This window comes from Cebus imitator, unplaced genomic scaffold (genome assembly GCF_001604975.1).
Source record: "Cebus imitator isolate Cc_AM_T3 unplaced genomic scaffold, Cebus_imitator-1.0 Scaffold1, whole genome shotgun sequence".
Taxonomy (NCBI): Eukaryota; Metazoa; Chordata; class Mammalia; order Primates; family Cebidae; genus Cebus; species Cebus imitator.
Genome location: NW_016107316.1, coordinates 11,450,494 through 11,476,264, shown reverse-complemented (window position 1 = coordinate 11,476,264; position 25,771 = coordinate 11,450,494). Strand labels below are relative to the sequence as shown.

Sequence of the window (25,771 nt, the reverse complement as noted above, 5' to 3'; positions counted from 1 at the left end):
GAGAAGCGATCACCAGCCCTGGGCCTGAAGGGGCAAGACAAGGGAGTAAGGCTCCTGGAACCCACAGGAGCTGTGGCTGTGCAAGAGGGGCTGCTTTGCAGGAGCCCAGACCCTGCCAACCGGCCAGGCAGAGAGGGATTTGGGGAATGAATCTTCCAGCTCACCTCTCCACTTGCTGGTGTTTTCTATTGGCCAAACCCAACTGGGAGCCAGATGACAAGGTAGCCCAGGTGGTGGAGTTCATGGAAACTGGGCTCCAAGCCTCACAGGAGGCTAGAGAAGGGCAAATAATGGATTAGAAGGAAAAAGTGAGAATAAGCAACATTAGTATATAATCAGTATTTTATCTAGAATTTAACATTTGATCTAAAACAAGCTCTGAAATACAAGATTGATCTGGTAAACTATTTGTTATAAAAAAATCTTATACATTTAATTTTTAAAAGAATTTTAATTTTTAGAGAAATGGCTGATTCTAGGACTAGGGCAGGGAAAATACAAGGTAAGCCTGGAATAGTTTATAGTCCCAGCAAGTAAGGAAGTTCTCAAGTAACAAAAGGATGGAGGAATGTCAAAAGGACATGGCTGAAATAGCCTCCCAATGACCGAAGCTGGAGGACTTTGAAGAATAAACTAAATGATGTAGTATTTTATCGTGACCTAAACTATAAATGCCCAAGAGTTGTTGCTGCTATAAATGGATTATTTGACTAAATAAATGGGAGAGAAGAAACAAATCTTCCTTACAGAATTATTCCAGTTTACTTAGGTATTGCTTTCTCCAGGAGGTGGAACATAGTCCCCTGTTCCCCTGGCTTGAGTGTGGCTGCACTTAGTTTCCAAAGAGTAGAGTATGGAGAGGGGGAAAAAAATAAAGTAGCTCTATATTGGAGAAACTTGGCAATCATACCTTGGACAAGTGATAAGGGTTAATATCATCAGGAATGTCATGTGGATATCACATACTCCCTGATAGGGCATGATAAAAAAGTATACTTCACTTCTGTGCTGGTCTTCCTAAAAACCTACAGTCCAATCTAGGCATGAGAAAAACATTACACAAACTGAAATCGAGGGACAATTTACAAAATACCTGACTAGTACTCCTCAAAACTGTCCAGATCATTAAAAACAAGGAGACTGAGAAATTGTCATACCCCAGAGGAGCCTAGGAAGTCATGACTAAATCTAAGTATCCCAAATGGGATTCTTGAATAGTAAAAGGACATTCGGGAAAAGTGAATGAAATCTAAATAAAGTATGATGTTTACTGAATAGTAATAGTAATATAGTTAATAGTGATGTTGATTTCCTAGTTATGACAAATGTACCATGTTAATGTAAAATGTAAACAATAAGGGAAATGGATAAGGGGTATATGGGAACTCTACGTTATCTTTGCAACTTTTCTGTACATCTAAAACTATTTTAAAGTAAAAAATTTATTTTAGAAAGTAATCAGGGTATACAAAGCTAAACATGGCTTAGCTTTTTATGTGTTTGGTAAACACAATCATAATATTTACACAATATTTTTTATTCAAAATTAAATATAAATATGTTAGGTGAGTTAGAGCGGAAAGCTGTAAGTGTATAAGTTCCATAATCGATAGATAATGGGATTTGGAAATCAATGCCAGAACAGTTGCAGTTAAAGGAGTTCTACACAGCCATTCCAGAGAGGAAATTTGACAGGGGGTTCTGCATTTTGTTTTTGTTTGTTTTATGTAAGCCAGATAGGATTATTTGACCATATGCTATGTAAATATGTTACTGTGATTAAAACAAATATAAAAAATATGGACGGGGGTAAAAAGGCAAAGTGACTATTTTTGAATTCCTTCTTGGAGATCCAGAATTGAAACTTTGACAGGGATCATGCTACTTGTTGTCCCCTCTTCAGCAGCTATTATTGATTATTGAAAATTTTTACCATTGAAGCTTAAATCTTACAAATTAAAATAAGGAAAGTTAGGCCAGGCATGGTGGCTCACGCCTGTAATCCCAGCACTTTGGGAGGCCAAGGCGGGCAGATCATCAGATCAGGAGTTTGAGACCAGCCTGGCCAATGTGGTGAAACCCCATCTCTACTAAAAATACAAAAATTAGCTGGGCGTGGTGGTGCGTGCCTGTCGTCTCAGCTACTCAGGAGGCTGGGCAGAAGAATCGCTGAACCTGGGAGGCGGAGGTTGCAGTGAGCTGAGATTACGCCACTGCACTCTTGCCTGGGTGACAGAGTGAGACTCCATTTCAAATAATAATAATAATAAAATAAAATGAGGAAAGTTAGACAAACTAAATTTATATTTGCAATATATTCTTTGTTTTATACATATCTTTATTATTTTTAGATATTCTTTATTTTACTGAGCAAGAGATATGAAGCTGAAGACTGAGTCCTGTCTTCTATTTCTGAAGAATATATTTTGTCAGCAGTGATAAACCATATATCTGCAATATTTCTAGAGTAAATAATAAGATTTTCCTTCCCAATGCTGAATATTTCTTCTGCTTTTCTATCTCCTTCCCTTTCCTCCTTCCTTTCCTCCTAGTGGGGTTATTGCTCAAATACTGTAGTTTATGCATATACCAAACCTGATCGTCCAGAGTACTGTGTTGTCTTCTGGGATACGAAGAATAATGAAAAGTATCTTAAATATGTGAAGGGTCTCATTTCTATTACCACCTGTGGTGATTTCTGCATTTTGGCTACAAAAGCTGATGAAAATCATCCTCAGGTAGGTGTTTCTTGATATTTTAAGATATAGATGGGTTAACAGCTTGGCAAAATTGGGTTATAGTTATCTACCTTCTTATGCATGGCCTTTACACTGGCAAGTACAGCAAAACAGTGGGTCTGTTGGCCCTATCGGTCTAGACCAATTTGAGAAAACTCCGTGACTACATTGATGCTGCATCCCTGATTTTTTTTTTCTTCAAGCAGCTAATCACATGGCAGTTTACATTGACTGGTTCAATACTGAAGCGTTTTGTCTCTGAAATATATTTACAATATCACAATCTTTTTTCAAGTTGAAATTTTATAAGCAAAAAGGAATACCCAGATATCTACTCTGCATAAATGCTGAAGAAATTATGCAGCAGTGAACACTTAAAACAGTTTGGGTAGCTTTTGACATTGAGAAATCTACTTTTATTTGGAGTTAATTGCTTTAAAAATTAATATAGTATAACAAATAATACAAATACGTCTTTTAAAAAAGTATACTGACAACTTAAATATTTGCAGAAGTATGCAAATATTTCTGAGAAGGACTACCCTTGAAAACGTATAGAGTTTTTTGTTAAAGGTGACTGTTTGAATAGCCATGTTTGGTGGTATTCACTCTGAAACTTGCTAAAACAACAGTAAAGACATTTTTTAAGAAGTCATAAGCCCATAGGGACCAGAAAGGGAAAGGAAGTGGCAGCAAAATTTTGTAGATGAGAGAGTAGGTGGATTACTGGTAATTACCTTAGCAGACCTAAGAAAGCTGAATCATAAGCCATTCAGGGAGAAAACAGAGGCAACTGGCTTATATCATGGAATCCCAAGAGCCACAGGACTTGGGGGTACCTGGTGGAAGAAAGAAACAAACATAAAAGCAATTTGGAAGTACCAGTGATTATGCAGAAAAGAGAAAACTTTTTTTAAAAAGCCTAGGAAGAAGGAGATCCCACTCCCCTATACTGAGTCCATAGGCAGCTGCCCTTCCGCCACCTACAACGACTGGGGTTTACTCTCCAGAGAGGATCAAAGAGTCGCTGCACTGAAGAGCATCAAGCAGAGCTGAGAGTGGGGGATCTCTGCTGAAAATAGGACAATTAATGTTAAAAGTTTACTACTCAACATTACGCCAGTCGTCTTTTCCCACTTGCTTCCCAGAACACTGGCAGCCAAGCATTGAGCTTTGAGGTGGGAGTTTGAAAGTCTCAGGAGAATTCCACCTGTTCAAGAGAAAAGCCCTCTAAAGATACTGAGATTGGGAGCCCCCAGGGAAGTAGCCCTGCCCATCACCTTACAGTAAAGACGACAGTCAGTGAGACTCACTTATAGACAACTCTATTCCAAACTGCTTTCAGTGTCTGACTCTTAAATATAAGCAGTTAGATGCGGTTGCCAGACATTTGAGAAAGGCATCTAAACACAAGTAGAAAAGAACTTGGAAGAAGCAGAGACTATGAAGAAAGGAACCTGTAAAAAACATTATTTCTAAAGAACCATCAGTATTGCTTTCAGAGAGTTAAGAGATACTACATCCAAAAATAAGAAAAGGATACTATAGAAGAGGAAGTTTTTAAAAATGAAAAATATGATGACCACAATGAAAACTGGCTGGAGGATTAGAAGATAAAATGAAGGAAAACACCTGTAAAGTGAAGCATAAGGACAAGGAAATGGAAAATAGAGTGAAAAGATAAAATTAGAGGACCAGTAAGGGAAGCTTAGCATTTCTTCCTTCCTTCCTTTTTTTTTTTTTTTTTTTTTTTTTGAGACAGAGTCTTGCTCTGTTGCCAGGTGCCAGGCTGGAGTGCAGTGGCATGATCTTGGCTCACTGCAATCTCCACCTCCCGGGTTCACGCAAGTCTCCTGCCTCAGCATCTTGAGTAGCTGGGACTACAGGCGTGCGCCACCACGCCTAGCTAATTTTTGTGTTTTTTAGTAGAGATGGGATATCACCATGTTGACCGGGATGGTCTTGATCTCTTGACCTCGTGATCTGCCTGCCTCAGCCTCCCAATACGCTGGGATTACAGGTGTGAGCCACTGCACACAGCCAGCATTTCAATAATATTTCTAAAAAGAGTGAACAGACAAAATATAGGGGAATAAATATGAAAAAACTTCCAGAAAAATTTCCTTGAAGGCCTGGATTGGAAGTGCCTAGTTCATTGAATAAAAATATTTCCACATTAAGACACATCACTGTGGAGTTTCAGAACATTGGGGAGAAAACAGTTTTACAAGTTTTAGAGAGGAAAAGTAGATTTCATAACATCAGGGATCATAAGAGTATTCTATTTGTCAACAGCAGTGCTTTGGAAAATTGCCTCAAAATTTGGAGGGAAAATTGTTTTCCATTTAGAATTCCGTAGCTTAGTCAACTGCTAATTAGATATGAGGACATTCCAGCACTTTGGCAGGCCAAGATGTGCAGATCACCTGAGGTCAGGAGTTTGAGACTAGCGTGGCCAACATGGCAAAACTCTGTCTCTGCTAAAAATACAAAAATTAGCCTGGTGTGGTGGCAGATGCTTGTAATCCCAGCTACTTGGGAGGCTGGGGCAGGAGAATCGCTCTAACCCTGGAGGCAGAGGTTGCAGTGAGCTGAGATGCGCCACTGCACTCCAGCCTGGGCGACAGAGCAAGACTCTGTCTCAATAAATAAATAAATAAATAAGAGGGTAAGAAAACAAACATCATTACATGTGTAAGTCACTAAAAATTTCCCTTCCAAGCTTCCCTATCTTAGGAAGTAACTTCATGAAATAGTCTAACAAAATGAGGAATAAACCAAGAAAGCAGAATAAGCAGGAGAGTGGGACACCGATGGGGAAGAGCGTACCAGCTGACCGTGGTGCAGTGTGTCCAGTGAGTCAGATGAGAGAAGGTCAGAAGGCTCCAAGAGAACTTCAAGGGGATGACATTAATAGACTACCTGATATATTTGAGCCCTTGCAGCAAAATACACATAATTCAAGGATAATTGGGGATTTGTGTTAGTAATAAGCCCATAGATGACTAAGCAGAGAGAAAATATACAATTATCGACTACAGAGAAAGCAGAATATGCTTGAAAAGAAAATAAATCATGATATACTTGATGGCTGAATCATGAATCGCATTTATATAGTCAAAATTATGTAATCACCCTTTTTTTTAATTAAAAACCTTTTAATTGAGGTATAATAAACATACTCAACCCTAAATTCTGTTCTGACAAAATTGTATTAAAAATAGAAAGAGAAATGGATGGAAATGTGCCCCTGTGTGGTAGGGGTGGGTGGGAAAAAATGAATGAGAGAAAGCTAAACACTTTTCATTTGTAGAGGGAGACAATAGCTAATACACTAAATTGAAATAAAATAAGTAGCAGTATAAACACGTTACTTAGATTTGTGGAAGGATCTGTTAAAGGGAGCAGGAATGGGAACTTAGGGGGAACTGCCATTTTTTAGTAAGAAGCCTTGTGGTTCTATTTGATTTTTGAAACTACTAGCATGTATAACTAAGTAGAATAGTATTCTTAGTACAAGATACAGAAACAGTAAGAAAAAATGAAATGATCACTTTAGAACAATGCAATGTAAAATGTGCATTATGCTTATTTTCCTAATATTGATCATTGATGATTATTTGTATATAAGCCATTTTCATTAGGTTGGATTATGTCTTTTGTTAATTAACTGAATTTTTCTGAATTTCTCATGTCATTTATATATTGCTTCAAAGGAGGAGAACGAGATGGAGACTTTTGGTGCAACGGTAACAAATGAAATTAGCTCTTACATAGATGATCATAGGATAAAAATGAGTTTTGATGTTATAGCTGATCAGAAACTTTAGAAATATGAGGGGACTTCAGAAGGTTCATGGAAAAATGGACTTAGGAGATGAAAATAAAAACAGAAACTTTATTTCAACGTAAGCTCCATCAAGATCAAGACATTTTTGTAAGCAATGAAACCAGACATTTAGTCCATCCCCAAGAGCCGAGCATCTTAGGAATTTAACCATATCAATGCATTTACATTATTAACTAAGGAAAAATGGGTACCTTTTAAGGATTTTTTAAGATTAGGAAACGAAAGGAAAGCTGGAGCCAAATCAGGACTGTAAAGTAGGTGCCTAATGATTTCCCATTGAAACTCTTGCAAAATTGCCTTTGTTTGATGACTGGAATGAGCAGGAGCATTGTCATGGTGGAGAGACACTCTGGTGAAGTTTTCCCAGGCATTTTTCTACCAAAGCTTTGGCTAACTTTCTCAAGACATTCTCATAATTAGTGGATGTTATTGTCCTTTGGCCCTCCAGAAAGTCAACAAACAAAATGCCTTGAGCATCCCCCAAAACTGTCACCCTGACATTTGCTCTTGGCCAGTCTTCTTTTGCTTTGACTGGACCACTTCCACCACTTGGTAACCATTGCTTTGGTTGTGCTTTGCATTCAGGATCATACAGGTAAGGCCATGTTTCATCTCCTGTTGCAGTTTTTGAAGAAATGCCTCAGGTTTTTGATTCCCCCATTTGAAATTTCCGTTGACTGCTCTGCTTCTGTGTGTGGCTGATCTGGGTGCAATGGATTTGACACCCATTGAGTGGAAAGTTGGCTTAACTTAAAATTTTCAGTCAGAATTGTCTGAGTTGAACCAGTTGAGATGTGTATGGTGTTGAGCATTGTTTCTGCTGTTAATTGTTAGTCCTTTTCAATTAGGGCAGAAACAAGATGAGATTAATTTTTTCCTTGCAAATTGACATGGATGGCTTGCTGTTGCAGGTTTCATCTTTACTTTGTCTTGTTCCTTCCTAAAATGAGTTGTCTATTTGTAAACTGCTGATTTCTTTGGGGCATTGTCTCCATAAACTTTTCATAAAGCATTGATGATTTCACCATTCTTCTACCCAAACTGCACCATAAATTTGATGTTTTTCTTGCTTTAATTTTAGCAGAATTAGTATTGCTTTGACAGGGCTTTTTGTTCAAACTGCTGCCATCTCCTTCTTAGCGCTTCAAACTAGATCTTGTTCAGACATCTTTTAACAAGTTAGTACACATTTATTTTGATGCAAAAATTTTAAATCCATTCATAACTTTTTCATAATACACATTTTCCATAAACTTTTTGAAGACCCCTTGTATAAATGATGAAAAGAAGCCAGAGGACTGTGTTTAAACCACAGTGTTCCATTACGTTGAGAAACCAGCCTTAGCCTTGGTTTAGTATTAATTTATCTTTCTTTACATTTAATGCCGTAAATTGTCTTTCTTTTTGTCCGCTACTTTTGTACCTAACAATTTCATCGTTTTTTAGTTAGCAATACTTGAAAAAGAGATAAGCATGATATATATTAAGCATATTTTCTTTATTATTTGTAATCAGGAATTCTGATACTTTTTGTTTTATTTGTTCACAGTTTGTACTAGTTCTTTGTAATTCTATTGGTACACCCTTGGATCCCAAATACATTGATATTGGTAAGAAAATATTAATATTTATTTCTTTTCCAATGAGGTTTTATTTGTAGCACGAATTTAAAAACCTAACATTGGTATTATTAATTAGAATGGTGTTTTATAAAAGGAGGATGACCATACTTTGTCAGATACAGTACTAGTTTATATCTGTTACCATGGTAGAATTCTTAATACACCATTTTACTCTAAAAACCATCCTGGTTAAGACAATAAGTTACAAAGTTACTCTATCTAAAATCCACTATAATTTCACAACTGCTGTAGTACCATCATTTGCTTTAAATGGGAAATATAATTGTGTAGGAATTGGTATGCAGTGTAATGATTAGTATGTAATAAACTGAGGATTATAGAAAGAATTTTACCATTAAACCACTTTTATTATTAATAAACTGCTTGTAAATACCTCTCTTCCATAAAAACACTTTAGCTGCTTGTAAAAGTGAGTTTGCCCTTTCCAGATTTTTCTAATGAAATTAGTATTAATAAGGACAGTTTAAAAAATTCCTGACTTTTTGTTTTCAAATGACATTTGTTACTTTAGATTTACCATTCCCTGTACCCAATAACTATGAAAGTAACCCATTAAAAATTCCAAATCTTATTCTAAGTAGATTATTAAAAATTATTAACAAGTATTTTGTTGCCATTTCACTGTAACTTCTAAAAGTAATGATTTTCTTTTAATGTGTATGGTAGTATTTGGATATAGTATTGCAAAAATTATTAAATCTAAGAAATTAAAAACCCATTGCATTATTTGCTGACCCTGAGAACCTAAGAACTAGTCCTTTTTTTTTTTTTTTCCAGATTGGACATTTAGTCTAAGGAATTAAATATTAATGTCTGTTGCCTTTTGAGTGTTTGCATTTTGCCAAGCTCTTTGGGTGATGAAAGCAAATATGAGAAATAATGACCTCAAAGACTTTATGCTCTATTGCCTAGGGTCTTGGTAACTTACTCACTTAGATATATTGACACATTTCAACTTCATGTCTTACATTCATTGTTACATAGGTATGTTTATATGTTTTATGTATGTATATGTTTATATGCACATATATATACATTAGTGTTCCTTGTTTAAAAAGCTTAGCTTAGAATTACTGTAAACTCTCATCACATAAATATCTCTTGTTTATTAGAAGCATAACAGTCTTTAAGAGGTAAATTTTGTCAGTCTTCAGATGATATGCTTTTTCTTTTAATATGTAAAGTTTTAACATAGAATCATAATGGTGATAGGGTTAATCTCAAAGTAATTTTTATCACAAGTAGACTGTTTTTAAAAACAAAGCTAAATGTAAATCCTTCCTCTTCATAAAATGGCAAATACTTGAGGGCATGTTTATTTGTATTTTGGAGTCTCAAAAATTTTTTTTTGTAGTCTCGCTGGCTGAGATTTTAACAAACAGTTCTTTCATTGGCCTGCAGCGAACACAGCCAAAGACTCAACATTTTTGTTTCATACATATCCTGTAAAATTCCTTCTTAAAGTTTCTATGTCAAATTTTTATGAGGACTGGAGGCTAAAACAAAAAAATTATATGAGTGATACTGTTCTAGAATTTATTATTTTTGTTTTGCTACCTACTCTTCCTCTTTACAATTTCTGTAGAAGCTTTAAAAAAGAACTTTATAGATTATTATGGAAGTGTAGTTTATGGGGCTCTGTTGTACTCTACACGTGAGTTAGGTATCCTTTTTTGGCACTTTTGTTGAGCACTCGTAATACCTTTGGTGTACTTCCATCCAAAATACTTCTTACCCTCCACTGTGCTTAATTTTCTTATCTGTCTTCCCCACTAGACTTTGAGCTTCTTAAAGATTTATGTCAAATTAACTTCTGTATCCCCATGACGTAACACTGCTTGGCCCGTAATAAATGTTTATTGAATGTATGGAAATTATTTATTTTCTATCATGTAAAAAATGATGATTCATTTGTTTAGCAAACTATCAATGAATATATACTGTTTCAGGTACTGTACTTGTCACTGGGAATGATAAATTAATTATGACATTTTCCGTGGGATTTCTAAACAAATAATTGAAACCTAGTTCATCCACTGAACAGTAATTTATTGCTTCCCTACTGCGTACTCGGTATTGCTCTAGGTACTAGGTAAATGGATATTGGTGCTTAAGGATGTCAGGAACACCTTTCTACTTAGAGAAGGTTTCATTTGAGCTGAGTTTTGAAAGATAAGTGTTTCTTTAGATGATATTTTAAGGAAAGAAAATAGCATTTTCAGAGGAATGAAGGCATGGAAAGTAGCCATCAAGTCTCAGTTTGCCTATGCTGCAGCCATTTTAGTGGGAGCAGCTTTCTAATGATGGCATTTAACATGTGCACTAGGCTTTCCATATATTCCAGAAAAAGTTAATTTGATGAAAGCATTTCAGTGAAATTTCAGTTTACCAGCACTTGAAAGGGCTGTGAAATGAATAAATGGGAAAGTGGGTGAACATTACAGATGTAGGCATTTATTTCAGGCCTTAGCATTAAAATATTACAAGCAGGTTTTATTTATATGTGAATTCCAAGATTGTTTTAAATTATTTTACATCCTGGCTTGGCTAGTAATGACTGCCTATTAGCATTACGAAGTTCGGTTAATGAAAGCATAATTATTTTCTTAAAAAATGTTTTTTCCAAGCCGAGTATGGTGGCTCATACCTGTAATTCCAGCACTTTGGAAGGCTGAGGTGCATAGATTACCTGAGGTCAGAAGTTGAAGACCAGCCTGGCCAAAATGGCAAAACCCCACTTCTACTAAAAATACAAAAATTAGCTGGGTGTGGTGGCATGCATCTGTAGTCCCAGCTACTCAGGAGGCTGTGGTGGGAGAATTGCTTGAACCCAGGAGGCAGAGGTTGCAGTGAGCCAAGATTGTGCCACTGCACTCCAGCCTGGGTGACACAGTGAGACTCCGACTCAAAAAAAAAAAAAAAAAAAAAAAAAAAAAAAAAAAAAACAAAAAAAAAAAAAAAAAAAAAAAATTCCAATAACCTTTCTTTTCTTTCTATTTTTTTTTCTTTCAAATATTGAATAGTTGAAAAGGGCATAGAGGGCTTTCATCTTGGCCGTGTTCTTTTCCTAAAACATTCTATCTATTAAAATTTTGTTTTGCTTTTCCTAGAAGCTTAGTCTGGATGGAATGAATCTTAATAAAGATCCAGCAAAATATATATAGATAGGATTATCTACCTATATGAATTTGCTGAAATTACCACCTTACTGATTCAAAAGAACACATTTTTCAGATATATTTGTCTTTTTTGTAGTAACTGAGAATTTATATATGGTTTTATTATAAAAACCTATATAGATGATAAAAGTAAAAATAATAGCAACCATGTCTAATACTTCTTAATCCTTAGAGTGTCAGTCTGCTCTAGTAGTTAAGAGCAGTTTCTGGAGCCAGATTACCAGATTTGTGTCCAGCTCTGCTGCTTTCTAGCTGTGTGATACGGGCAAATTCACATGCCTCAGTTTCTGTATCTGCTAAATTGGGATAATAATACCTACCTTATAGGGCAGTTGTGAATTAATATATGTTATGTATTTAGAACACTGCCTGTCATATATTTTAAAAATTCAGTAAATACTGCCTTTTAAATTGTTACTAAGCATTTACTCTATGCCAGTCACTGTGCTATGCTTTATATTTGTTATCTCTCTTAAACTTTAAAACAGGTCTGTAGGGTTGGCATTGTTAGTGTCCTCAACTTACAGTAAGTAATCTGAGGTTCACAGAGAACAAATAATTTATTCAAGGCCACGGAATTAGCAAGTGCCTGTCATTTGAATCCAAGAAGTCTGACTCTTACCTTGAACCACTAACATTGTAATTTTGAAGTAATCAGGCTAATGATAAACTCTTGTGAGTATCTGGGATCTATCAAAAAGAAAGGAACATGAGTGTAATTTATAATTGTAGATAAACATTGGTTGGAAGAATATTTTATATACTTAGGAAAAAATAATATTTTATTAGAAAGCAGTTAAGGTATACCTATGTAACAAACCTGCATGTTCTTCACATGTACCCCAGAACTTAAAGCATAATAATAAAAAAGCAGTTAAGATTTGCAAACTTGCTTCAAATCACATTAAGGGCGTAATAGTTACCAAAATTACAGTATCTATGGTGGAATTTACTAAACATTTAACAAATATCTTAAGATTTAGTGAAGACCAGGTTAGGGAAAGAAGAGCGAAGCCTGACCTGGCAGGAGCGCACCCTGGAGGCTGTGCTGTCATTCTCCATGCCTGGCTTTCAGCGAAGTGTTCCTTCCAAGAAAGGCTTTGAGCTCCCTCCAGAGGTTGATAATAGTACACATTTTGAATGAAAAAATCTTGATGGTTACAGTGGAAAAAGTAAAAACAAAAATTGCTCAGTTGGACTGAGTTATTTAGCATATAAAAATTATTGAATTTGAATCCCCGAGTTATTAACACACTTAATTAACATCATACCGTCAGACTAGTTTCTAATTCTCCGTTAGTTTCTAAGTCTCTTATTGCCTCAAATCTCCTCTGCACTATGGCAAGAACTCTATAAATGATACCTCCTAATAACGTTATTTGTTTATTCTGGCCATATTAATGATTACACTGCATAGTATTTTTTTTTTTTTTTTTGAGACGGAGTTTCACTCATGTTACCCAGGCTGGAGTGCAATGGCACGATCTCGGCTCACCGCAACCTCCGCCTCCTGGGTTCAGGCAATTCTCCTGCCTCAGCCTCCTGAGTAGCTGGGATTACAGGCACGCGCCACCATGCCCAGCTAATTTTTTGTATTTTTAGTAGAGACGGGGTTTCACCGTTTGACCGGGATGGTCTCGATCTCTTGACCTCGTGATCCACCCGCCTTGGCCTCCCAGAGTGCTGGGATTACAGGCTTGAGCCGCCGCGCCCGGCCTTGCATAGTATTTATAATAGAAAAATTAAGTTTTACACTGTTTTGTTTGTTCATAAATTTAGAAAACAGGTAGTATAATCTGTTTATGAAGGATTTTTTTTGCTTTTATGTATTTTGTATGAATGTTTAATTTTATGTTGTTTATTTTGAGTTTTTTGACCTTGGGCAAGTTGTTTTACTTTTTTAAACCTCTGTTTATTTATCCATAAGATGGATTCGATGAGACTCTACTTCATAAAAGGATATACAGTACAGTAGGAGCTCAATTAAATGTTCTCTAAGAAATGGGACGGATAAAAATAATTATTTGTTTAGGAGAATATATTTCCAATGCATATTAGAAATAATAAAAAGTATTTGTTTAGAAGAACATATTCTTTAGGGAGGGACTTGGGAGGTTTTTCTTTTCTAAATTGGAGTAGAAATATAAGATGTGAGATGAGAAGAAAGGATAAAGGCCTGAACCAAGTAATAATTGGTAGTGAACATGGGAAAGAGAAAGAAGTGGGATTTTGTTTTTCCATTTTTCAATTAATGTATGTTTGGGTTCTTTCTACTTTTGATTATGATAAATAATGTTGTTATAAACATCAACATTGGAGTTTTTGTGTGGACATGTTTTTATTTCTCTTGGGCATATACCTAGGAGTGGAATTGCTGAGGCATATGGTAACTATATTTAACATTTTGAGGAGTTGCTGAAATGTTTTACAAGGTGGACACAGCATGTTATATTCCCAGATTTCTCCAAATCCTTGTCAACACTTGTTATTGTCTGACTGTTTGATTCTAGCCATCCTAGTGGGGGTAAGGTGGCATCTCATTGTGGTTTTGATTTGCACTTACCTGATAACTAATGATATCGACCATCTTTTTCATATGCTTATTGGCCATTTGTATATCTTCATTGTAGAAATGTCTATTCATATCCATTGCTGACTTTTAAATTGGGCTATTAGTCATTATTATTGAGTTGTAAGAGTTCTTTATATTTTCTAGATATAATTTTTTTTCAGATACATGATTTGCAGATATTTTATCCCATCCTGTGGGTTATCTTTTTACTTTCTTGATAGTGTCCTTTGAATCACAAATGTTTTTAATTTTGATGAAGTCCAACTTACCCAATTTTTCTTTTGTCATCTGTGTTTTTGATGTCATATCTAAAAAGGCAATTATTGCCTGACCAAAGGTCAAAAAGATATACTCCCAAGTTTTCTTTTAAGTGTTTATGGTTTTAGCCCTTGAATTTGAGTCTTTGATCCATTTCGAGTTAGTATTTTTGTATGATTCTACAAGCTTTTGATTCTTTTCTGATTTCAGAGACAGCATGTGGGTATTTTGAGACTACATGGGGGTTTAGTGTCTGTAAAATGAGGGGTTGAACTCAGTGATTACCAAAGTCCTTTGCAGCACAAACATTTTGTGATTCTGTATAACTATAAATTATCTTAATGTTATTTTTAACAGTACCACTATTTGTTGCAATGACCAAAACCCATGTGATAGCAGCCTCGAAAGAAGCATTTTATACTTGGCAATATCATGTGGCAAAGAAGCTCACGGCAGTGGAAATTAATCAGATCACACGGTCTCGAAAAGAAGGGAGAGAAAGGTATGTCCTTTGAAACATACTTTTTAGTAACTCAACCATATCATATTTAAGTCAAACATAGTAATCGTAAATTGTCGTGCTTGGTAACTGTAAAGTGTCTTGATTAGTAGAAAGGCTGTTTTCAATTAATTTATCTTTAAAATTTATCCGTTTAAATTTATTAAAATAAAAGAGAGGTAGCATGGTGTAATTTAAAAAACCCTTAGAGATAAAGATTGGGAGGCTGTGTTTTTATTAGGAAATGGCTGTCCTCACTCAGCCTTCCCACTAGATTAGGGTTAATATGCTATACTAAAATATGATTATTCCCTTGAGAGCCAAGGATCTAACTAAGGCTTTATTCCTATACCTTAGTGGTATAGGTCTTCCCAAGAGGGTGGGTGTGATTCTAATATCACTGACTAGAAGAAAGGCAGGCCTTCAGGCACACATATGGAAGAAGTCTTTAGGTGGGATGAACTGGGGACTTAGCTGCTGCTTCTTGCTCTGGATTCCAAGGAGTCTGGAGTTGGAATTACTTTACCTCTAGTAAGTGGGGTAAAAAGGGCTCTGCCATATAGAGAGGTTAGGAGCCAGAATAGAGGGATTCCCCACAGTAAGTCTCAAAGAGATGCTGTAAGTTATGTTGTCTCCATTAGTGATAGCCCATGTTTGCTGTTCTTCTGTTGTTACTCTAAGCCTGTAAGTAAAGCCTTTTGTTGAATGTTTTAACCTAAGGATTCTTAATGGGGACATAGCTGTGTTGGCAGAAGTGAGTGGAAGAGTCATGACAGAAATGCTAGGTTACTTTTTCAAATCTTTATCCTCCCTCACACCCTTGAGATCTTAATGCAGACTCCCCTTGCCTTCCCTTTAAGGTTCACTCATATACTAAGATAGGACATGGTTCCCCAGTAAAAGTATTTTGGGTGGAGGCAGGAAAAAAACATTGAAAAATGTTATATCTTGTGTTCTCAGTGGTGCTGGAAGACCAAATGTAAAGAATCTTTGGCCTCTTTGAGGACAGCATGTGGTAGTTCTCATGCTAGTAGAACTTACCATGGCAGCAATAATGAGCAGAGGCCTGCAATCTTGTGGGAGAAGGTAGATCTTAGGACAAAGTAGGGGCAAAAAGTTTAGCCTCTCCAGAGTGTCTTCTTGTAGCTGCTTAAGAGATTCTGACTTTTGTTTAAATCAACAAGGCAGCATTTCCTTGTATTTCTATCTGGAATATGTGTACTAGTTTGAATAACTTTGGGCAGGTTCCCCCCTAGAATTCAGTTTCCTCATCTCTAAAGTACAGTTGATGATGGTGATAACAGCTAACATTTACTGGGTACTTCTTATGTACCAGACACTTTGATAAATCTAATCAGTGCTCATTATTCTTGTTTTGCAAAGAAGAAACAGACACATGAGCTTAAATTATTTGCCAAAGGTTACCAGTGAAAGGTAACTAATGTGTACACATAAACATACAGTGTGAAATAATAGACACTGGAGACTCAGAAGGGTGGGAAGGAAGTGAGGAGTAAGGAATGAGAAATTAATGTGTACGCTTGGGTCATGGTTGCACTAAAAGCGCAGATATCACCACTACTCAATATATCCATATAACAGAACTGTACTTTTGTACTCCTTAAATTTATTTTAAAAATAATAATACAGGGACAGGTACTAGAGAGATATTGGATGTCCAAAAGTGATACCTCTTCCCAATACAGGAAAGGGCAGGAAAGACTTCTTTACTTTAGAGCAGAAGTCCCATTAATTAAAACCTCCTAAATCCACGTGTTTTACTTTTATTGAACACATGATAGAAGAGAAATTACAGAGAAACAACAGAGAAAGTTAGTGAATTAGATGTTATTCTTCGCTGACGTTTAGATGGAGAGTAAGGTAAAATACCTCTCTGGGCTTAAAGAAATTCATCAGGAACATATGATTCGATGTTCAGATATGTTTTTGGTTCAGCTTTCAGGAACATATCATTCATATAACTAGTAAATACCTGGTAGATAGTTTTTATCTTCATTAAGATTTAACTATGTTGAGAACTCTAAAATAATCAGAATTTTTATAGTAAATAATAGTATTAATTGATGTCATCCAATCATTTATTCTAGGGATTTTGAAATAGTATAAACTATACTGAAGCTTTCTTTGAAATTTGAATCTTTTTTGCAGAATTTATCATGTTGATGATACCCCTTCTGGATCAATGGATGGTGTGCTTGATTACAGTAAGGCCATTCAAGTAGGTGATTTTAATTTTTTCAGAAAATATTAACATCTGTAGATTTGAAAAGACTATAATTTTGTTTTGAAACCTGAAAAATAATTTGTTTCCAGTGAATAGGATATTATTTTAGCAATTCTTTAAAAAATTTCTCTTCTGAAAACCTTTTCCTATATCTTAAAAACTCTTAAACTAAAATAAAGGTGGTAGGTGGTGATAAGTAGCTAATACTACTTAGAAAAGCAAAATATCTAAAAATATTAGAAAACATAACTCCTCCTCTCCTCCTCACACCTTCCCATCTGACTGTCCCTTTATCTATCAGTTGACCATGAATTGGTCTGTCACCCCTGGCGTATTAGTGAGTGCCCATATTTTTCAGATAATATAGTTAATTGTTCCTTTATGAAAATGTGCTTTTGTTTACAAACTAATATAATTTTATATTGCTGTAGTTTTGGACATGATTTTCTCAGAGTATTTAAAGCAGTGCCTATTGTTTATAAAACTGTTGTCTGATTTCTTATCTGATGCTCAAAACTCTGTAAGTCAAGCAGCATGTCACCTTCTCTCTTATAGGTTAGAAAACTGGTAGAGAAGTTCACTGATTTACTCAGGATCATAAAATAATTAAGTAACAAAGCAAAGGTTCAAGCTTAATATTTTTGACAGCAGATCTAGTGATGTAGCTACTGGAACATGCCAGAGTTCGTCTAGTCATCTACATATCCATCCATTTTTTTCAATAAGTATTTTTTGAATTTCTGTTATGTGTGAGACATTGGAATAGATTCTGGGAATCTACTGGTGAATAAGAAACAGTTGCTTTTATTAGGGAACTTGTAGGAAATTGATTCATCATCAACCAGCTTTTTCCCTGTACCCTCACATAAATTAAATTAGATGCCATCTTAAAAATGACAGAAGTTTCCATTGTCAGCCACATGTCTTCTTCCAACTACTGTCTTCTCTCTTTGTCCTTTCATAGCTGAGTTTTTGAAAGACTATTCTGTATTCATCTTTCTCCTACTGCTCATTCCATCTGCATTTCATTGCATTCTGGTTTCCAGAGGACTTTAAATTGCCAAGTCTGATAGGTCTTTTTCTGTCTTTATATTATTTGATCTAAACGTTACATTTAATATTTTTAATGACCACCTTTTTCTTCTTGGCTTTCATGAAACCACACTCCTGGCTTTATCTCTAGCTGACTTTCCATCTCAGTCTTCTTTGTCAAGTGTTCATCTATGCATCTCTTTTTGTGGTATTCCCTAATGTCTAACCCTAAATTATCTACTTTTTTTTTAAACCTATTAATACATTCTTCTTAGTGTTCTTATTGAAATCCAACTCTTTAACCATATACCATTGACTTTAATATGTATAGTTTCAATGTTGAGTTTTTTTGATTTCTGAATAAATATTTCTTGCCATCTGGATAGCAAGACATTGAGCAGCTCAAAAGCACCCCAAGTTTAATCTGTCTGAGGCTGAATTCAGCTTCCCTCCCAATTCATTTCTCCATATATATTCTGTGTATCAGTGGATGGCTTCACCACCTATGCAAGAATCATGAGAACTCATTTTGTCTTGCTTCCCATGTCTAATAAATCACCAAGTCCTCTTGATTCTGTCTCCTAAATTTATCTCAAACTGGCTTTCCTCTTTCCATCCCTGTATTGGTTATTAGTTTCTGCCTAGATCACTTTAATAATTTTCATCCAGCACTGCCCAATAGAACTTCATGTGATAATGGAAATACTGTATATCTTTCTTATCCAGTGTGGTAGACACTAGCCATATGTGACTACTGAGTACTTAAAATGTGGCTATTTCAACTGAAGAACTGAATTTTAAATTGTATTTCACTTTCATTAATTGAAGTTTACATTTAAATGGTGACATGAAGCTACTGGCTACCATATTGAACGTACAGAATAGTCTCTTTACTTTCATTTTTCTGCACTATGGCAATCTATTTATCATACTTCTGGTCACTGGAACCTTTCTAAAATATAAAGCTAATCATATTACATATAGTTCCTCCCCTCCCCAATTATAAACTTTCTGTAAGTTCCCATATTTTTCAGAATAAAGTAGAAATAGCCACAACCACTCCGCCTTCCTGGCCCTCTTCTCTTCCCCAGCACATTCCTCAGACACCAGCTGTGGCAAACAACTTGAAATTTCCTGAATGTATCATGCTGGCTTAAAAAAAAGTTTATTAAAAAACATTTTATCTTGAAATGGTTGTAGGCTAACAGAAAATTGCAAAAAGAGTCCCTTCACTCAGCTTTCTTCAGTGGTAACGTCTTATATAAGTGTAGTAGAGTATCAAAACCAGGAAAATGACATTCGTGCAGTACTGTAACTAGACTATGAGCTTAGTCAGTTTTCAGCAGTTTTTACATGTGCTAATAGATGTGTGTGTAGGTTTACCTAATTTTATCACCATAAGGGATCTTATCTCATTCTTAATTTTCTCACCCACCCTCCAGCCCCATCCTTGCTCCATGGCAACCACTAATGTGTTCTCCGTCTCTGTAGTGTTGTCACTTTGAGAATATTTTATGAATAGAATCATATAGTATGCCTCCTTTTGAGATTGCCTTTTTCTCACTAAGTGTAATGCCCTAGAGAATTGTCCAGGTTGTTGCGGTGCCATGCCTTCTTACATTTCCTCAATTTAGTATGTGCTGGGCCTTCTGCTGTCTGTTTCTCTTATAGGCCTGAGCTCAGGTTTTTGCCTATCTTGGTGTAAGTGCTCTTACAACCTCTGTTTCTACCTCTTCTTTTATCATACTGTCCTGAAATGAGGTGTTTAGTTCACTGTCTTCTCCAGTAGACTTTTGAGTAATCTCTGAGGGTAAAGTTTTCATCTGAGTATGTCTAGTGCTTAGTTCATTGGTTGGCACATAGTAAGTGCTCAGTAAATAAATGTTGGCTAAGTTAATAAATATTGACTGCTTAGTGAATTACATACTACTTTGTACCAGATTATTCAATAAATGTTTGTTGAATAGTAATGATTGATTAATTTATTTTAGGGTACAAGGGATCCAATTTGTGCCATAACTGCATCAGATAAGATATTGATTGTGGTAAGTTTTTCAAAAACTTATTTTATGAATAATAATTGTTTAAATTATAAAAATATGATAGGAGCCAGATGTGGTGCCCCGTGTCTGTAATCACAGTTCCTTGGAGGCTGAAGCAGGAGGATCACTTTAGGCCAGAAGTTGGAGACTAGACTGGGAACATAACAAGACCCTGTCTCTGAAAGAAAAAAAAAAAATTACAGTAAAGCAATGGGTGGGTTCTGGATTTGAGTATCATCTTGTGGGCACCCCAAGTTTTACTATACCCTGAATATAAGTTCAGTGAAAGAAATAAGAAAGTTATAAAGCTTTCCTCACAGATTATTAACCGTTTGCAAAAAACAGCTATTTATGAAAGCAGTAGAGTGATGACCAGCCGAGAAAACAGAGTACCCTTACAGTTTCTAATGCTGGCTGGAATGAGCCCTATGGAAGACTGGTGGATGTGGGGGAGATTGCATGGTGGTAGTTGGTCTTAGAAAGTTTCCTCCTTTGTGTAGCCTGATATTTTATGTTGGAGAAAGTGCTTTGGCTCAGCTACTTTCATAACACTTAGAATGATGAGGTAGTATGTTTGCCAGCCACTAAAACATAGAGAAGCCTATGGCAAATTTCAGTTGAATTTTTCAAAAAGAATCAATGGCATAGTGTCTTTTCTTGAGCTCTGAGATGTGAAAATATTAATTTTAGAAATAAATGTTTACTTTAATACAGTAATCCTGCTGAGGTTATTGCATTTGAATTATGTAAACAAAACCTTAATAATACATATTCCAGTTCTAGTTACATTCCTCAGCTATAAGCTAATTTTATGGGGCAGGGGAATGTCAAGAGCATAGTATTTCTATAGTATTCCCTCCTTTCTGATAAGCCCTCATGAGACTCATGCTGCAAAAGCAGTGGTTCTCTGATTAAAAAGGGGAGAGTTAAAGATCAGCCGTGTGGAGACTTCTACTTTGTCCCACTGCCATGGCCTGAGGCAGCCAAGGGTTTGAAACCCACAGTTCTCTCATGGCATTGTACTTACTGTTGATCTGTCAACCTTAGGATTTGCCCTGAGTTGTGAAGAAAATTATATGCTGCTTTATTTTTTAAACATATTTAAATTAATACTCATGGTATCACTGCATTCAGATCATCTTTTCTTTGCTAAAAAGTAGTATGAGATGGATGGCTACAGCTATTTCATATGATCTTCTGTTGATTTTTCATATGCATATGTAATTTAACTCAACAAGTACTTTATGTTTTAACTTTTAATGTGCCCTGAATATTAACCTAGACAACAGATACAAATAACTTGAGATTTTTTTCCTTGTGATGTCAGGATTCGTGTATTACCAAAGTGCTAGGTTTCTGACTCCTTTTTTGAACATTACATGAAAAAAAATTAGAATACTTTCAGCTGTTTGAAAAAGGTTTAATTAGTAAGAACATGATTCATTATCAGAATTGAGAATTTGCTGTGGTATTAAATGTATAGACATATAGAGAGATAGTTGTAGTTTAATATTATTATGATAAGCATATGCTTAAGTAATCAAAAGTAATTTCCATAGGGTCGTGAATCTGGCACCATTCAGAGATACAGTCTACCTAATGTTGGTTTGATTCAAAAATATTCCCTTAATTGTCGGTCCTACCAGTTATCCTTGAATTGCAACTCTAGGTAAGTCTGAAAACTCTGCTCATGTAGATGTTAGACTTAGAAATTATCAGTTGGGATTGTTAGACTTGTATGTAATAAATGTAAAGATGGGTGTGTCTATTATGAACTTGCCTTAAAATTTAGTATGGTTTTATTTTATACTGCATTTGGCTTAAATGTCTTTAATTGGGCATATGAAAGTCCTAGTACAATTTTTTACTCTTAAAGCTTAAAAGTTAAAAGCATTGAGGCTATGTTATGTTTCATACTAGTTGGTTTCATCTCTTTGGATACATTTTCCTCAGAAGAGGGCAAAATGGACAGTAGTCCATATCTTGTATCAAATTTATTTAAAAAAATTAAAGCCATTTCTACTATATTCCAGGTTTCTGGTAATCGGATTTTGAAGAAGAATGGCCATAGGTAATTATTCTCGTGATTGCTGATAGTAATTTTACAGTTTTTTCCTTTTCTCTAACTGCATTATTTTCAGCCGTCTTGCTATCATAGACATCTCAGGAGTTCTAACTTTCTTTGACTTGGACGCTCGAGTAATGGACAGTACAGGACAGCAAGTAGTCGGCGAGCTGTTAAAACTGGAACGAAAAGATGTCTGGGATATGAAGTGGGCCAAAGATAATCCTGATTTGTTTGCAATGATGGAGAAGACAAGAATGTATGTTTTCAGAAACTTGGATCCTGAGGTAAAAACAAGAAATGAGTGTTAGCAGTCTGTAAATAATGAGCCAAATATAAAAACCTGTATGATTCCCCCCCTTTTTTTTTAAGAGGTTTGTTGAACAGCAGTGCCAACATAGCTGCATGAATTTCTGAAAATAAATAGAAACATTTCTGTGGATTTAAAAAATATTTGGTCTTACATGAGAAAAGATTTACCTTTTAAATATTCTCTACTTTCTCTGAAAGGTACTTCCTAGGCATTTATTTATCTGTTCTTTTTAAAAGGTGGAACCGGCCGGGCGCGGTGGCTCACGCCTGTAATCCCAGCACTTTGGGAGGCCAAGGCGGGTGGATCACGAGGTCAAGAGATCGAGACCATCCTGGTCAACATGGTGAAACCCCGTCTCTACTAAAACTACAAAAAAATCAGCTGGGCATGGTGGTGCGTGCCTGTAATCCCAGCTACTCAGGAGGCTGAGGCAGGAGAATTGCCTGAACCCAGGAGGCGGAGGTTGCAGTGAGCCGAGGTCGCGCCATTGCACTCCAGCCTGGGTAACAAAGGTGAACTCTGTCTCAAAAAAAAAAAAAAAAAAAAAAAAGGTGGAACCATGGTCACTCGTCTTTTTTTTTCCTTGTCAAACTTAAGAAAATCAGTAGTCTTATTTACCAGAATTTCTTAAAACAACCTAATAAAAAAAAATACAGTTTTCAAATTGCCTTACCCATTCATTCTTTTCTGTCTCTTTGTTCACTTTATTCTGTGCTTACTTTGTCTTATTTCTATTTATGTTTACCATACCACTCACAAATCTGTGTTCTTTCTTAACCCAGCGATACTTACAAATATGCAGGTACAGGCAGTGGTCAGTCTCTCTTTTGGGTATGAGGAAGCCACCTTTGTATGCTCTGGATTTTCCTGTCACTTAATGTACTCCAGCCACCTGTCAGCTGTTGTATTTAGGAAATACAAAATAAGCTGAATGGTAACCTAATCAAAACATCATTAAGAAGATAAACCTTTTAAATGACTTTTGAATTAGTAATGCATTTTCAATTTGGAATTTTCTGTACTCCTCCTGTACTCTAATCTTGTAAATAATAAGGAATAAGTTAATAAATGCTTTGTATCATTCATTTCCATTTGTTTGCATGTATAGCTTCCTTCTTGGGAAGGAATTGCATGCTTGGGCCCCTGAGCTGCCAAAGGGCTTCTGGAGTAATTTACGTATTTAATGGTAAGCTGTTTGCCCCTTTAATATCCTAAGTTATTTTTACATTTCCTCATTTGAGCCCTACTCAGGAATTTTAGATTGGCAAATGCCCTGATGTAAAGTGCCCTCAAAGGCTCTGTTAAAGGTTTTACAAGTCTTAGGATCTTTGTGATTCTTTGACCCTGAGAAATGGTTCAAAGGAAAGGCGTTCAGATTCAGGGCTGCTGCATTTGACCTGTAAGCATGGGCTTCTTTCAAGGGTCCAAGGGAAATTTAATTTTTGCCACAAAACAATTGTGAGAATTTGACAGGTAATCACAGGATAACCTTGAGGATGGGAGTAGAATACTTTTTGAATGTTAGAGCCTTTTTCTATGCTTAGCCCCGCTCATACTAACTCACAAATCATATGCTTGGAGAAGTGAGAATGTTTGTTATATTTGGCTGCTCGTAATGTGATTATAGCACACATGATCAGCCTGGTACCAAATGAAATCTTTGCCTGGTGAAAAGAGTTTCTTAAGTAGTTTTAATAGAACAGCCTTTTAAAAAACAGACTATTTTTTAATTTGAATTTGTTTTCTGGTTTGGCATGTAGTTCAATTTCTGTTAGATTTAGAGCTAGATGGATTTCTTACAACCTTCCAGCTGTCTGGATTTCTTTATAAATGATGCTGTTCTGTTCTTTTCATTCACGAGGACACTGGCTCGGTGTGGTCACAGCTGGTTTAGCTACTCTGCTCATTTGCTCTTCTAGCTGCTTATTGATCATGTAAGAACATGATCTCTTCAAAACAGAGAAGATCTGTCTGTTTTACTGGATCTTCTGAGCTGTATTTAACAGTATGTTCCTTCAGGACATAGTATTCTATATTGTTATTTAGGAGATAATTTAGTGTTTGACAGCTAATAACATAATATATTTTTCTCTATTTGAGTGTTGTTAAGAAGTCTAGATTCATACCTTTATTTAAGTTGTAAGTCTTCAGATTATTTGAGAGAAAAAGATGCCATCTGTGTGCAAAGTTTTAATTAACTGATAAAGCACATTTCCTTCGAGAATTAGGAGATGAATATTTTATGTTGATATTTCCTGCTTGATCATTTTCATCTCCAGTGACCCTCTGAAGGTACTGATTGCACTCTTTTGTTCTTTTTCTTGGCTCTTCCTTCTCATTGGCACTGCAATTTCATATTCATGTTTCTTTCATATCTCATAATTTCATCAACCAGACTCTCATTTTTGTGTATTGGCTTGTTTTCCAAACAAGGGGCTTCCAAATTTTTGAATATACCTGTATGCTCTTATATATACATATTTATTTATAAATTATTTACACGACCAGCCATATTAATATATTATGAATCATGCCCCAAAATAGAAATTTTAAAAGAATGAGAAAAATAAATTTTACCAGATGACATAACTTTATTTTTATATGTCATGCTAATTGCTATGGTTCATAACTACCGTTAGCTAGTATATCAGCATAATGCACATTTTAGATCAAGGTTTTGTTAACTTAGTGGATAAAAGTCTCATGTTTCAAATATACTTCTTGATGATTTTGACCTTTTAGCTGACTTTTGGTCAGACTTGATAGGATTGTCATTGTTTTCACACTGTAATGTGACTGATACAAGGTTTGGTGGTGGGGTAAGAGAGGTGTCAGTTCTGCCTTTCCTTGTTTGCTTGTGCTTGCATTATCAATATTACTTTCCATCTACAAGTTCTTCGCAAGAAGCTTTTGAAGCCACTTGTCCAATTTGTGAGGGTTAGCTAAAATTAGGTACTAGAATCCCTAAATTCACTTAGTTAGGTATATGCAAACGTCAGTATGTCACAATATGCTAAAATTGTAGGACAAATACGTGTACTTCAGGATACTCATTATATTGTAAATGTTATGAGGCCTTCTGACTTGTGTGCTGAATAAGGGTGCCAATATTTCTTGGTATAGTGTAGATTATTAAAGCTTTGGATATTTTTTTGATAAAAAGAAGTGTCTTGCATACTGCTTAGGTGAGAGTACCCTGCTCGTCTGAAACTTCATATTTAAATGAAGTGTGTAGATGGATAGCTAATGAATTTTGGAAACTAAAGAAAATTGGTTAATCCAAGCAGAAGTTGAATATTAAAAAGACGAATTACATAAATGTGTATATTTACCTA

The 25,771-nt window shown here is 35.6% G+C and overlaps 1 protein-coding gene across 2 annotated transcripts in view; it reads left to right on the top strand.

Moving 5' to 3' along the window:
- Nucleotides 1-25,771, top strand: part of WDR35 (WD repeat domain 35) — a 71,658-nt gene that overhangs the window by 24,443 nt on the left and 21,444 nt on the right. The window contains exons 10-17 of one of the 2 annotated variants that reach the window (XM_017526315.2): nucleotides 2,553-2,738; nucleotides 6,455-6,487; nucleotides 8,138-8,198; nucleotides 14,598-14,742; nucleotides 16,909-16,978; nucleotides 20,008-20,061; nucleotides 21,618-21,727; nucleotides 22,200-22,410. In XM_017526315.2, the coding sequence (XP_017381804.2) occupies nucleotides 2,553-2,738; nucleotides 6,455-6,487; nucleotides 8,138-8,198; nucleotides 14,598-14,742; nucleotides 16,909-16,978; nucleotides 20,008-20,061; nucleotides 21,618-21,727; nucleotides 22,200-22,410 (870 nt within the window). The remainder of the gene's footprint in view (nucleotides 1-2,552; nucleotides 2,739-6,454; nucleotides 6,488-8,137; nucleotides 8,199-14,597; nucleotides 14,743-16,908; nucleotides 16,979-20,007; nucleotides 20,062-21,617; nucleotides 21,728-22,199; nucleotides 22,411-25,771) is intronic. The other variant, XM_017526319.2, reaches the window with a different exon arrangement.